Below are 14172 nucleotides of genomic sequence, written 5' to 3'. Positions count from 1 at the left end.
GGTTTTGTACTTTTGCCTGGGCCAGCCTCAGACCTGGATCCTCCTGCCTCCACCTCCTGAGTAACTGGGATTACAGTTATGCACCACCATACCTGGCTAGAATGAGTGTTCTATAACAAAGCCCAATACCCATTCCAGCTTGAAGGTCACAAACATACATACATATATACACACTTGTCCCTAGAGGCTCAGGGCCTGCCTGCCCTACACAAGGAAACACAGTTCATCCAAATGCCCAGCAATTCAGGGCAGCCCATCTTCATTGAGGTCACAGCAGGACACATCCACTAAAACTCAGCCAGGGAAGAATTTGACCTTTTAGGGCTTTAACCAGGCAACATCAGGTCTTTGGAGCTCACTGTAAAGAGTCTCATTACTGTTTTTTATTATTTTTAGATTCCTAAGCAATGGGGTGGCTGTTGGGGTATCAGAGCAATTATCATGAAAGGACTTGCACTCTGGGGTCTCCATCTGCACCAACTCCTAAAGGTGAGCGAGTTGGTGTAGGTGGAGAGGGTGTGCAGTTCATCTCCCATTCCAGGAGAGGCAGATCTATACCAGCTTAAAGAGAGGCTACATTTTAGGGAAAAGTGTCCAGAGACTGAGAACAGGCAAGTGAGGGTATGGAATACTGGTTGATGGTCCCTGTCTGTGTCCTGCCTTCCTCGGAACGTTGTGAAATGCATTACGTTTTGTTGCTGATGAGTATTTTGCTGTTTCACCATCTCCATCATGGAATCTGATGCATGACTGAGAGAAGGAAGGGTGGACAGACAGATGGACAGTGATGGGGGTTGCGAATTTGGCATGACCACAGCCAGGCTCCTCAGGTACACCTGTCCTGCTTTGGGCGGAAGTTTTTTTTCCTCCTGGTGAGGAGAACCTGGTGATCACATACTGCTCAGGAGCTCTTATCAGATAAATAATCACATGGAAATTAATTTTTACTTCATTCACTGCATTAAAAAGAATAAAAGTTCTTGTTTTCTCCCCCAAAGCACAGGGTCCAGGTATAGGGAATATCGTCAGAGGTCAATGAGGACTCTCTTGACTTGATGGCAATAAAGTGGTTCCATTTTCGGTTCTTCTTGAAACTTTGATGTATATTCCAGGACTTCTACTAATGATCTTGTATCTCTTTTTCTGATTTTAACAATGTCTTTGCCACAGGCAAAACTGCTCCAGAAGTACAGCCACGCTGCTCTGGGACACAGTTTTAGGTGGAGGGTGACAGTGAGTCAGTGAGCGCTTCCTAAAGTAGAAAAGGGCGGTGCACATCAAAACATCAGGGCTGGGGTGCGGCTCAGTGAAAGAGTGCTTGCTTAGCATGCTGAGGGCCTGGGTTTCATTCCCAGCACCAATAAATCAATCAATAAAAGTAGACCTCTGACCTCCACCAAGTGGAGAAAGCAAGGTGTGACCCCCATGGACATGCCTGTGTATTTTTATAAAGGACTACAGTTTAAAATCTGCGAATTGTATCAATTTCCTTCATTTAATGGAGGGAATACAGCCACTTTTGGGGAGAAATACCCAGTTGAGTGGCAGGAGACTTATTTATTTATTGGCAGTACTGAGGTTTGAACTTGGGCCTTGCTAAGCAAGTACTCTACCACTTCAGCCAAAACCCGTCTCCCTGCCTCCCCCACTGGCCCCTTTTTTTGAGATAAGGTCTTCCTATGTAGCCCAGGCTAGCCTCAAACTTGTGATCCTCAGCCTCAGCCTCCCCAGTGCTGGGATTCCAGGCCATCACCACACCCAGCTTTATTTATTTTTAACGTCAGTGGGGCTCTGTGAGTGGGAAATTGTATCACCTTTCTGGCTTTCTTTTTTGTACCTCTCTGTGAAAACCTCTGCACCCTCCAGGGTGGCCACACAAGTAACAGGACTCCCGGCGGGGAGGGGCAGAGGGAGCTGGCCCCCCAGGGCCAGGCCACTCACCTGGTGATGATAGCCAGGTGAGGCGGGTTCATGCAGGCCCCCATGAAGAGCACCACATTCTCGTGCCGCGTCTGCCGGTAATTCATCACCTCCTTCTTGAACAACTTCAGGTGGTCCTGGTTGTGGCCGTCCATCTCCAGTAGGCGAATGGCCACCTCACCATGCCAGCGGCCACGGTGCACTCGGCCCCAGCGGCCCTGCCCAATGGGCTCACCCAGCTCCACCTGCTCGAAGGGAATATCCCACTCCTGCAGGTACACACTGGTCTGACTGGCCTTGCGAGAGACGGGGCCCCGCCAGGGCCTGCGGGAGCTGGGCAGGTCATCCACCTCATCCTCGTCATCTTCTGCCTCTGACTTGCCAGCTTCTGGCCCCTCAGCCTGAAAGGAAAGCAGGGAAGACAGAGAGGGGAGCAGGTCTGGGTCTGCTCTGCCTGAAGCCCCAGCCAGGTAAGGGAGGAGAGGATGGGGCCAAGAGGGCCAGGGTCTACTTGCAGTTTTATACTGGCTTGCTGTGAACACCAGGTGAGTCACTTAGAATCACTGGACCTCAGCATCTTCATCCACAAAATGTGGTTGCTGGGCCAGGTGACCCAGGTCCTTCATCTTACTAACACCCACAATCTACTTGGGAGCAACGTCTAACCGTTTAGAGACAGCATTAACAGCCCAGGCACGGAAGAACTTAACCACATTCACTCTTCTGGTATTGTTTAAGCACAGAGCTTCTGCCTCTCCTTTGGGCAACAGCAACATACTCTAAGCCACACTGCACTACAGGGACCCAGGCTCAGTTTACACTTTGGTTCAAGGATCAAGACGGTGGCTTTTGACGCTGACTCCAGTAAGAATCACCTGGTAAGTTTTAACAACACAGAGATGCCGGACCCCATCCCAGACTAAATCAGTGACCAGGTCAGGGCCTAGACATTCTGGCTGGGAGTGAGGACCGGGAGAGTTAAGAGCTTACTTCAGTTAGCCTCAGAAACGGGAGAACAAAAGGGAGTTTGCTTCATTGCATTCCTCATTGTCCTTCCCAGCTGTGCACATCTGCCTGCCAGGCTCGGCCCTGCATTCCCCAGACCCTTACCACCCCGAGCAGTCAGGAGTCTGTCTCTAGGTTCACACGGGCCACCCCCAACTCACCTCCACTTCATGACCCTCCAACACATCTGCTTTGGGCTGGTCATCAAGCCTAAAAGTAAAATGAGCTTTGTCAAGCTGGGCAAAAAGCCACCAGGCCTGGACCTTTACTGTCACCCACCTGGCTGTGGGCAAGGCAATGTGGACACTGTGGACTCAGGCAGGAGGCTGGGGACCAGGCCTGCCGCTTCTTCCACCCCAGCCATCCTTCCAAGCTGGCTTGAGCACGGGAGGATGAGGAGTGGGCAGTAACACCAGGGCCCCTTTCAAATCTGATGCTGCCATGCAGGGCTCAGGGCACACACACAGGAGGTAGATCCAGCAAGAGAACAGGCTGTTGCTTCCTTGCTGTGTGACCTTATATAACTTAACTTCTCTGAGCCCATGACACCTTCTGTGGTACCTACTTCCTAGGGCTGAGAACTGTGAGGTAAGTGTTCAGCACAGCCTGACTCGGAGACAGGGCTCTCAAAATGGGGCTATTTTTCGTCGGTCTCCTGGGTCACAAGTCTGCTCTACCCAATGCTTGCTGCACTGATAGGAAGCAAACCCTGTGGATCAGTCATTAGACCATCTTTCTGGCCCAGATGCAGGGAGATGCCTGAGCCCAAGGGCTAGAGATTTAGGGATGGGGTAGGAGATGGCTGGCATTTGGGTCCAGTCTCAACAAGTCCCCAGGGAAGAGAAGAGGACTTAGTATAGGGTACATACCGGGTATTGTCAGCTGTACTGGGGAGCGGGGTTGTCTGTGGAAAGGCGGAGATGTCTGGAGGAAAAAAAAAAACACAAAAGCATGAGGCTGCTTTTCTGTGCACCCAAAGACACTGGCCTGCAGTCCAGTGCTCCAGAGAGATTACCTCTTCCCTGGGCCATTGCCACTGCTCACTAGGCCACTTCTACCAGGACCAACTGGTGCTTGTCCCTCAACCTCAAAACCATCCTCCATAGTGCTGATTTTGGTCCATACAGCTGTGTCCCAGGTAGGAGCTCTGGGGAGCAAGTGGGCTGAGACTGCCCTGTGGCCAAACTGCCCCTACATTCAAGTGGCAAACACTAATTGAGAGATGGCTCAAGAGTAGAGCGCTTGCCTAGCTAGGGCAGGGCCCCGAGTTCAAACCCCAGTACCACCAAAAAGACAAAAATAAATTAACAAACAAATAAATAAAAAGCTAACTAGGCCACAGCCACCTCAATAAATAAAAAGAGGACCCTCCTAGTGGTAGGCAGGGATGATTGCTCCATAGCGACACCTGGTGCCTGGTGCAGCTGCTGGGAATTTCCAGAGTGGAGGCCCCACCCCCTTGGCTTCCAGGATTGGGTGGTTGGTGGTGTAAGACACAACTCTAAGGGAGAAGAAGAAAGTCACAGTCCACACATCAGGGGACCCCAGGCTGGGTATCTAAGGCTGACCTGGGCCCCACATCCAGGAACAAAAGAACAGAAGCCTCTATGCTATAAAGAGACTGTTAGCTCCAGGGCTGGTGTGGGCTCCTTCCTCCTCCAGCAAAAACAGAGACAGGAAGTGGCAGCAACTCAAGCTATCAGCAGCCCCTCTCTGAACAAAGACCCTCCCCTCACACCCAGCCATCTGACTTCCCCGTACCTGACTCTAGGCCTTTCTCCGAGGTTGCTGACATCAGGACTAGAAGTTAACATCTCTGGGCCCTCTCAGACTTGGGAGAATCTGATAAAAGCTATGGTCCTTCTTATCTGGTCAATGCATACGTCTGACATCCTGTGCAGTTGTGGAGGACACTAAGCCTTAGGAGCCTCTATTAAGGCCTTCCCAGTCATCATCACCATATCATCTCTACAGACTGCTGGGGCAGCGTGGCATTTCTATCCACCAGCTGCTCAAATGTTTTCAGAGAAGGCCTCCACATGCCTAGGGTGTTGGGAGAGTCAGGTAGAAACCGAATTCAGGAGGGAGGGCAAAATGTCTCTGAAGCCTCATACTTTTCCATCAAAGTTACAAGTGTATTGTGCATCCTGATCCAAAATGTGTCCACGTTTACTTTAATGGGTAGTTCTCTCCCACCCTCCCCCCAAATATCTTTAGGGCAAAATGAACCCTTCATGTTTTCCCAATTTGGGGTGCTTCACTGTACCCGCCTTAGAACTGGTAACCAGGAGGCTCTCTGGGGAAATCACAGCAAAAGCAGATGTGAACTAGAGAAGCAGCTCGGCTGTTCCCTGGGAGCCTGCATAGAGCAGGTCCCGTGCCCCTGGCTGCACAGGCCTGAAAATGCTCCCATTCGATGCCCTAATGGAGTGGAGTTGGGAAACAGAAAAGCCTGGAATAAGCAAATACTGTGGCTTAAGACAGGTTATTCAACCTGGAGAAAAAACAATTAGCTACAGTCTAATAGACACGTTTGTCACCTCTGGCTTAAGGACAAAAGCACTGATCTTCTAAAATCCTTAGAAGCAGGCACATGATCAGATTCAAAGCTTGGTCAAACACAAAGGTGTGCAAAATGATTTTTGTGGAAGAGAATCAATGGGCTGTCTTATTCAATTGAAAGTTTTTTTCCTTTAAACTTTCTGCAATAAGGCAGTACCAATAACGGCCAGCAGGTGGCACTGTGTGGTAAGGATCAGAAACATGACGCCAGATAACAGGTGAAGCCTACGAGATTTTCCAGACTGGTTTCCCCTTCTGTAAGACAAAGTAGTAGTTTCCCTGTTGTTATGTAGGGGAATGATACAGTGACAGATGCTTGTGAGGCATCAGCAAAAAGCCCTCTCCCCTCGTTCTGCAAACCTAGGTTCTAGTTCTACTTCTGCCACTTCCTGGTGGGGTGACCTTGAACCAGTGGCCTGCAATCTCTGTGCAAGAGGCTGGACAGGATGGATTCCAAGGTCCCTCCCTGCAAGGCACTACCCGCCTCAGGGCCCACCTCCAGGTCCCAGTCCTGCCCCCTTGCCTAGCCATGGTGGGCTCAAGCACCCAGGTGGGCTGGACCTCCAGAGAGACCTCAGCAAGGGGCAGTTAGTGGAATCATACGGAGAACTCACCTGGAAATATAAACTGCTGTCTATGATGAATGAAGTAGGCAGCTTTAAACAGAAGAGGAGGTGAGTCACACAAAGAACACAAGTGCAGTGAGGGAGGAAGGAGGATCAGGGGTTGGGGGCTGGGGGGGAGGGCAGCAGAAACTGATTAGTGGGCTGAGGTGGTCCTGCTGCACCTGCCCCACCCCAGGCAAGGACAGGCAGAGCCATGCAGAAAGGAGGAGGAGAATTGGGAGAAATGGGTGCTGGCAAAAACCCCAGGAATAACTACAGGCTCAGGGTTCTGGGGCCATCTCAGCAGTCATCTTGCTGCAGAGCCCTGGCCAGTGTGCGGCTCTGAGGAAAAGCTGCTCTGGAAAATGCATGTGAGCCAGGAGACCAAGACACAATGGGGGAGAAAAACAGGTTCTGGAAGAGTTTAACAGTGTGTGTGTGCAGAAGAACAGCTTCCTCCCCTTTAGCACTGGAGTGCCCCCACCTCCCCTACCCAATTCCCACACCCACGAAAACTTTAGTCTCTAGTAGACACCCTGGGGTTCTAGAAGCTGACAGTGATGCTGTTTTCTTTTGTGGCTTTGAAATGAGGCTTCTCTCTCTGTTGCCCAAGCTGGTCTCGAACTTGAACTTGTGGGCTTAAGCAATTCCTTCCTCAGTCTCTAGAGTAGCTGGGTCTGCAGGTACACAATACCACACCCACCTGACATAGAACGTTCTAACCTCAATTCCACCACTTGCTAGGCTCCAGGCCCTCGGAAAGATGGGTAACCTCTCCAGCTTCCTCACTGTAAATGGGGGATACATAAGCTCTCCTAGGTATACCTTGAAGGTCAAATGCCATGCTCCTTCCCCAGATAAACTGCCTGCTGGCCTCAATGCTTGGATAAGATCATGGAGAGAATGAGGCCTCTGTGTAGGGGAGAATGAGGGCCCAGTCTCCTCACGGGACATCAGTGAAAATGGCACTGATAGCTGATACCACAACCATTCTGTGTCTGTTGTTTTTCAAATAGGCCCTCTTTCTAGAAAGGCCCAAACTAGGTGGTTTAGTAAAAGGGACAATTTCAGAGAAGAATGACAGCGGAATGGAGAGGTTAATCAAATGGGCCATCTCAGTGGCAGAGAGCGGCGAGGCGTTAGTTAATGTCGGATCTCCAGCCATGTGCACATTAAAGTGAGGGAACAAGCAAAAGAGAAACAGTAGCACAAAGCCTCAGTCTCTCACAGCCCCCAGAAGTCCCCGGATCCCTTAAGAGATGGGCCCAGAGGCTGTCTGCCCTGCTACTGGCTGCATGTGGCCCCAGCAGGGGTCCCCTGGCACAGGGAGAGCTGCACGCCTTTCCTCCAAGGCCTGGAGCTCCAGGGACCATTGATGGAGTGTCTGACCTGGACCCCGCAGGCAGGAGAGGGCAGAAGGCCTGCAGTTGGGCCTGGAGCAAACAGGAGTGTCACAGCCACCCCTCCTTCCTCTAAAACTGCAAACTTAAGGAAACTAAAAGCTGAGACAGATGGCAAGGAGCTGCTGAGGAGGTTGAGGCAGCCACTCAGTCCTATGTGGACAAATGGGCTTCACTCTGCTCCCTGGAGAGGGAGGGCTGGTGGAAGTGATGGGCAGGAGAGGCTGGGATTCTGGCCTTTCCCTACAGACCCCAGGACAGCTGGGCTGTGTGCAGCATGGGAGGCCAGCACTGTCCTCCCACTCAGTTTCCTCACCTAACTTCACATAGTCTTGTTTTATGGAAATGGAATGAGAGGTCTCCTCTGAGTAGCTGACTCCATCAGAGTGGGCAGGCAACTGATGCTATCCAATGCCCTGTCCTCAGCCTTCCAGTTCCCTATGCTGCTTGCCTTGCCAACTGGAAGCTCAGAAACCAGCCCTAAGCAGGTGACAATGCTCAGCAGAGGGCATAGGAGGGCAGTGTGGGGATTATGTGTAGACTTGAGTTTGGTCCTGCTGCTTATAGGCCATACAACTCAGGACAAGCCACTCCCTCTTTCTGAACCTCAGTGTCCCCATTTATAAAATGGGTACAACAGCATCAACCTCTATTGTGCTCCACACATCAGCTCTCAGTAGTGGCAGCCTTTGACCTTGAACCTGTTGGTCTGCTAAGAATGGAAGATCTGAGTACATCACTGAGAACCTGGAAAAGCCCAGAGGTGTGGTACCTGGGAAGTTGAATCTGCTGTCCCGCTGGCCAGGTGAGGGGTTGGGGGGTGTGGTGGCACTGGACGGGTTGGATGAGGTCAGGAAGGGCGCTGGCGAAGAGGGTGTAGAGGACGTGGTGGAGGACGGGTTGCTGCTAGAGTCCAGGTGGTTGATGGCTGGAGGGTGCTCCTGCAGGACCAGAGATGCCAGGAGTGGGTGGGACTGAACTGCCCACCCAGCCAGGACCTCCCTCCTCATTTGTCTGCTCAAGGAGTCCTTAGCATCCTGCCCTCTATCAATAACATTTTCCAGTTTCAATACGTGAGGAAGGTGGCACTTCGAGAACCTCCCCTACAGAACCACTCACCTCTCATTTCAGCTCATATTTCCTCCCTGATCCCTTCCTGAACCCCAGCTGGGGCCGTGCCCCTCCCCTTTATCCTCTCATAGCTCCCAGAAGTTCTTTAAGGGGGCACTTTAACTACAGTTGTCCACTGCAGATATTCTTGAATGATCTGCTGATGGTGGTCTCTCCCACCCCAGTGCCTACCTGGCACACAGTAGGTTTTTTTAATGAATTAAACTCAGCCTCTGACACGGCACTGAAATGGGAGTCAGTGGGGGCGGAGAACAGGGAGGAGACCTAAGCTGGAGTGTACCCAGGCCCCACAGCTGATTGGAAGAGCACAGGTTTGCAGGCTGACAGCCTGGACTTCTCATCAGGCTTAGTGGGGGTGGGGTGGGGGCGGAGTCTGGGCAACTCCCTTCACCTTTCTCCACCATAGTAAGAAAACACAACACCTATGCCAGAAGGTTACTGTGGGGATCAGCAGGAGAACAAAGGTGAGTGTGTGGCACACAGTGCTTGTTCCACTCTTCTGCAGACTGCCTAACTAGTGCCACACGCTGCTTTGGTACATAACAGAGCCAAAGGGCCACCGGGGAGAGGGCTCCTAGGCGATTCGGTGCTGGCTAGGCCTGGAGCTGCCGGAGGCTTCCCAGACCCAATGCCAGCGCCTCCAGGGGTGGGAAAGGAACTCCTTGGTCAAAATAGTGAGGGTCAAGTTGGGTAGATGGCAAATGCAACAGGTTTCTCTTCTGCAGTCCCTGAAGGCCGGGGGTGCAGTGCATCCTGAAACAGTGTGCAGTGGAGAAGTGCTGATGAAGTCGGCCCCATTGGCCAAGGGACAGCTGAGCCTACACAGTGCCAACTAAAGACAGGGGGTGGGTCCAAGGTTCACAACCCCACACCAGTCCATGCCGGCAGGGTCAGGCCTGAGCCAGGGCAGTGGAGGGTGGTCAAGAGAGCAGCCTGAACATCAGCTCCTCTCTGCGCCTTGTGTGGCCCTGGACGAACCACCCAAACTCTCTGAGCCTCAGCATGTCATCTATCTCATCTGTCAAACGGGGTAACAGCGGCTGCATCCCAGGGTTGTTCATTCAGTCAACAATCAATACAAACATTTCTGACTGCCTCAAGTGGGCCAGGAGTCAATGTGGGCACTGGGGACACAGGGAGTGCAAGACAGCACCACCAGGCCCTCAGGGCATCTGTGTCAAAGGGAAGTGGAGTGGGCAGAGGGGAGAGATGGGCAGCATGGTGCCTCCAGAACCTGTTAGCTCATGGTACAGTGATGACCATGAGCAGACACCGGAACGATGAGGCCTGGATGCTGCCCTCCAGACAGTGGCCTGAGTGCTAGGCAGGAAGAGCTGGGAAGCCTGGAAGAACCCCCAGGAGAGCTGAGCAGTGTCCAGGTGGGTGGAGAGCAGGAGCAAACACATGGGTCTGCAGGTGCGAATGGACAGAGTGAGGCCGGGCACCCCAGGTGTGGCTGGCGGGGGGAAGGGCAGGGGTGGTAACCACGGTGCTGGTTGTGAGGATGCTGTGTCCCTGAGGAAAACAGGGAGGAGATGATGGCGGGGTACCTCGTGAACATTTTCATCACTGACAACACCGTGTGAATAGAGCATTATCATCTCCACTTGACAAAACATGGAGCTGAGGCCCAGAGAGGTCAAGTAACTCACTCAAGGTCATAGAATCAAGACAGGGAGTTCAAGATTCATACCCAGGGCTGAGGGTCTGTGTCCCCTAAAGTTTGCTGAAATCCTGACCCCACCTCCTCCAGAGCTGGTATTAGGAAGTGGAGCCTTTGGGACATGCGTGGATCGTGAGGGTGGGGCCCTCAAGAATGGGATTAGCACCCTTATATAAGAGGCCAGAGGGAACATGTTGGTCCCTGTCATCACATGAAGATGCAGCAAGGCGCCTGCAAAGAGCTGGCTCCCAGGCTCAGTCTCCCCATTGGTAGTGGGGGAACTGATAGTATCAGGTAAAGGTCAAATGACACACCACTGGGGAAGTTCCCAGCACACAGAAAGCACTCAGGAAATCCTGGCTCACAGAATGAGAAGGGTGTGGGGATCCTGGTATAAAACCTCAGTTCAGACAGAAATGTGGCACCTACTCATAGTTAAGGCAGGATCCCCAAGGCCACCCAGCCACAGATCTTGTCAAGTACCATGTCTTATATCCCTATCGAGCCTCCACCTCCACATGAGGGGTTCTCTGCAGGAAGGAATCCTGGGATGGGGGGGATGGGGAAGCAGTTCTCCCCAACAGAAGTGCAGACCAGGGGGCACTGCCTGCCTTACCTTCTTTGTCAGTGCCTTGGGGAGGGTTCCAAAATGGGGTTCAGCTGCTCTGTCCACCGGGTTGTTGATGTCTGAGGGGACAGATTCTGTCCTCCGAAGCCTTGTTACTGTTTGGAAAGGGGGGAACTTGTCAGCAGGAACAGATCAGACTAAGAAAGAGGCACCAGGATCCCAGGAGGTGCTGGAGGGGAGAGGACACTCACGTGGAAGGAAGGATATTCTACAGGCGGGGGCTTCTTTTGTACACTTGTTGTGACACTTCAACCTGGTAAAGGAGGCAAAGTCAAGGCTTGGGGGCCCCACCAGCACCCCCCTGCCCAGGACAGTTCTGTGACTGTCTCAGTTTCCACAAATATCTCTACAAAGCACAACACCCTGCACTCTCAGCAGTAGCAGCCACCATCTGCTGCACTTGCCCGTGTACTACCATTCCCTAACCCTCCCTCACAGCAGGCTGCATTAGACCTACTAGTCACACATTTACATTCCCTTTCTAAAGAAACGGAACCTCCTTCACCTTTGGAAAGCTCCAGTCAAACCTAAACTTACAAAAGAGTTAGAAGGAGAACGTCTGCACCAGCAAAGGATCCCAAGGAGCCTGAGGGTGGCCCCTGAATTCAGGAAAAGTTTGAGTTCGCTCCTGTGGGCCCTGCCTTTTGCACCAGGTCTCAGTGTTCCTGTCAATGGAATGGGCTGGGACCCTACAAGCTCCTACTGCAACTGCGGGACCAAGTGAGATTCAGGAGTCACCCGTGTTTGCCACACCTGGATGGATGGGAGGTGGGGGGAGTCCCCAGTTTACAGCCAAATGGCCAGGAATCACAGGAGGCCTGGACTGGAGAGAGAACACTGCATGTCTTCGGAAGCCCAGAGAGTCATCAGGACATAACCTGTCCAGCTGACCTGCACAAGACCCACTAGCTCGGGTCTGACTGGAACCCAGGTGCTGTTCCACACACTAGTGCAGATTCTCAGAGCAATCCCTATGGAATCAGCTTTCCAGATGTATCGATGGTAACAAATGAAGCCCAGAAAGGGCAAGCACCTTGCCTCAAATCATGCAAGGGCAATGTGGCTGGGAACTGAGGTTCACTCTCCCCCAAAGACATCTCTGTTTTTACTGTTTCCCACCACTTGTGTGCCAAGTGTGAGGCTAAAAACTTCAGACCCCCTTACAGTTCCCAGAACAGTCCTCACTCTCCCCGACTACCTTTGGTATACCTAGTAAACTTCTATTCATCCTTTAAAGTCCACCTCAAATATTCCCTTTTCCAGGAGCACCTCACTTCTTCCCCCGCAAGGCCTGATTACCTTTGTGGGCCCAATGGGAACTTCACTGAACTCTGACTTGACCTAAAGCCAAGAATAATGTGCCAGCACTGTGCTAAACTTCACGTGTGCTCCCTCCCATCCCCCACCCATCACCTGCAGTGCTTGCACTTCACTCCAAACATCATGCTCTTCTGGCACACGTGGCAGACCTGTGACAGCCAGGACTTGGTGGAGAACCTGCAGGGGTGGACACATGCATGGAGACACAGGCTTGGCCACAGAAGGGGGTCCATCCCAAACTCCCAAGAGCTGTGCCCCAGGGGCCACTTCTTCCCCACAGGAAGTCATCATTGTCAATATCCTGATGTCGGTGTGGTCAATGACACCAAACCTGGCAACAGCAATCAAATCATCAATGATTCTAGCCCTCTAACCCAGTGATTCTAGTCCTAGGAATTTCCCCAACAGACATTCCACTGTGTGTCCCTTGTTGTATGGATAAGGGGCCATTGCAGCAAGGAGGACCAGAAATGACCCATATGTCCATCACTAGGTGATCGACTGAAGTACAGTCCAGCCATGAAGTCACACTACATGGCCAAAAAAGGAGTAAGGAAGTCCTTTTCGTGCACACACACAAAGATCTCCAAATTACATCATTGGGTGCCGTAGAATGTGGTTCCATGTTTTATGAAGTTCAAGTACCGGAAAAACTAATCTATGATGGTGAACATGAACAGTAATTGTTGGATGGTGACGTCATCAACTGGAAGGGCCAGGGACAATTTCCTGGGGTGTCACAGTGTCCTCTAGCTTCATCTGGATGGCATACACAATGACATGTAAATATAAATTCATATGTGTATTTTGCTCTATTTAAATTATGCAACTTTAAAAAGAAAAAAGCAAAGCATGAAACTGTGTAATAGATGTAATCTATTGTGAATAGGAAATAAAAGAACATATGTGCAAAAGAGAAAAATATATACAGATTTGCTTATATAAAGAATCTCTAGACAGACACATAAGAAATTGCCAAGACCTGTCTACAGGGAAACTGGCGACCCAGCGGCAGGAGGGGGCAGCTTTGATTTCTATCTCTTTACACCTCTTGAAACTTGAACATTTGAATATATTTTTCAATCCGAAAATCCTCAGGGTAGGAAGACCTAAGAGCAGACAGATCACACTTTTGGAGGAGCATTTTTTTTATTATAGTTTTTTTTAGGGGGTGGTGATAAGGGGGTTTGAACTTAGGACCTCATGCTTGCTAGGCAGCGCTCTACCACTTGAGCCACTCTGTCAGCCCAGGAGTACAGTTTTTAAAAGCAGAGTACAGGGCGGAGCATGGTGATTTTCATCTGCAATCCCAGCTACTCAGGAAATGGAGGTAGGAGGATCACAGTCTGAGGCCAAGCAAAAGTATGAGGCCCTATCTGAAAAAGCAAACTAAAAAGCAAAAGAACTGGAGTATGGCTCAAGGGGTAGAGCACTTGAGGCCCTGGGTTCAATACCCAGTACCACAGAAAGGCACAGTATAGCACAGTAACAGCAGAGTGAATATTAATTGTCTGAGTCCACATGTTAGCACACTTGATCACTGTGACTACTCCCAAGACATAGGCAGGTCCAGGATTCTTGCAAACCAGCTCCGAGAGGGTAAGGTGACAGTCTAACTCAGCTGTACGTGGGCCCCAGGCCCTCCCCCACTGGTGAGAACTTCAGGCCAGCCTCAGCACAGCTCACACTTCCTAGGGAAACAAGCCCTGGCAAGTCACAATGCCCTTGGCGTTCCCTATGGCACTTATAACAGCCTGGAACAGGGACAGCCAGAGGACAGGCATCCCAAAGCACTGTCCTGCTTGCCATCCAGTGGTGATGAGATGCCACCAAACCTTCATTGCCAGCACACACCAGCCTCACGATCATGGAGGCAAGACCTCTGAACGGTTCCCGTCACAGGCTCACACCAGACCTCTTCTATCTGTAAGAGCCTCC

General features: G+C 51.4%; 1 protein-coding gene across 6 annotated transcripts in view; it reads right to left on the bottom strand.

Moving 5' to 3' along the window:
* The window catches only part of Ksr1 (kinase suppressor of ras 1), a 135889-nt gene that overhangs the window by 14203 nt on the left and 107514 nt on the right, over positions 1-14172 (bottom strand). For 3 of the 6 annotated variants that reach the window (XM_020174031.2, XM_020174033.2, XM_074046436.1), the window contains 8 exons: positions 12328-12411; positions 11106-11167; positions 10903-11009; positions 8265-8433; positions 6102-6143; positions 3795-3849; positions 3087-3135; positions 1942-2321 (listed from right to left, as the gene is read on the bottom strand). In XM_020174031.2, the coding sequence (XP_020029620.1) occupies positions 1942-2321; positions 3087-3135; positions 3795-3849; positions 6102-6143; positions 8265-8433; positions 10903-11009; positions 11106-11167; positions 12328-12411 (948 nt within the window). The remainder of the gene's footprint in view (positions 1-1941; positions 2322-3086; positions 3136-3794; positions 3850-6101; positions 6144-8264; positions 8434-10902; positions 11010-11105; positions 11168-12327; positions 12412-14172) is intronic. The other 3 variants (XM_020174035.2, XM_020174038.2, XM_074046437.1) reach the window with 1 other exon arrangement.

This window comes from Castor canadensis, chromosome 11 (assembly GCF_047511655.1).
Source record: "Castor canadensis chromosome 11, mCasCan1.hap1v2, whole genome shotgun sequence".
Lineage (NCBI taxonomy): Eukaryota > Metazoa > Chordata > Mammalia > Rodentia > Castoridae > Castor > Castor canadensis.
The sequence above is the reverse complement of the archived record's forward strand: the minus strand, read 5'-3'. Positions and strand labels throughout refer to the sequence as shown.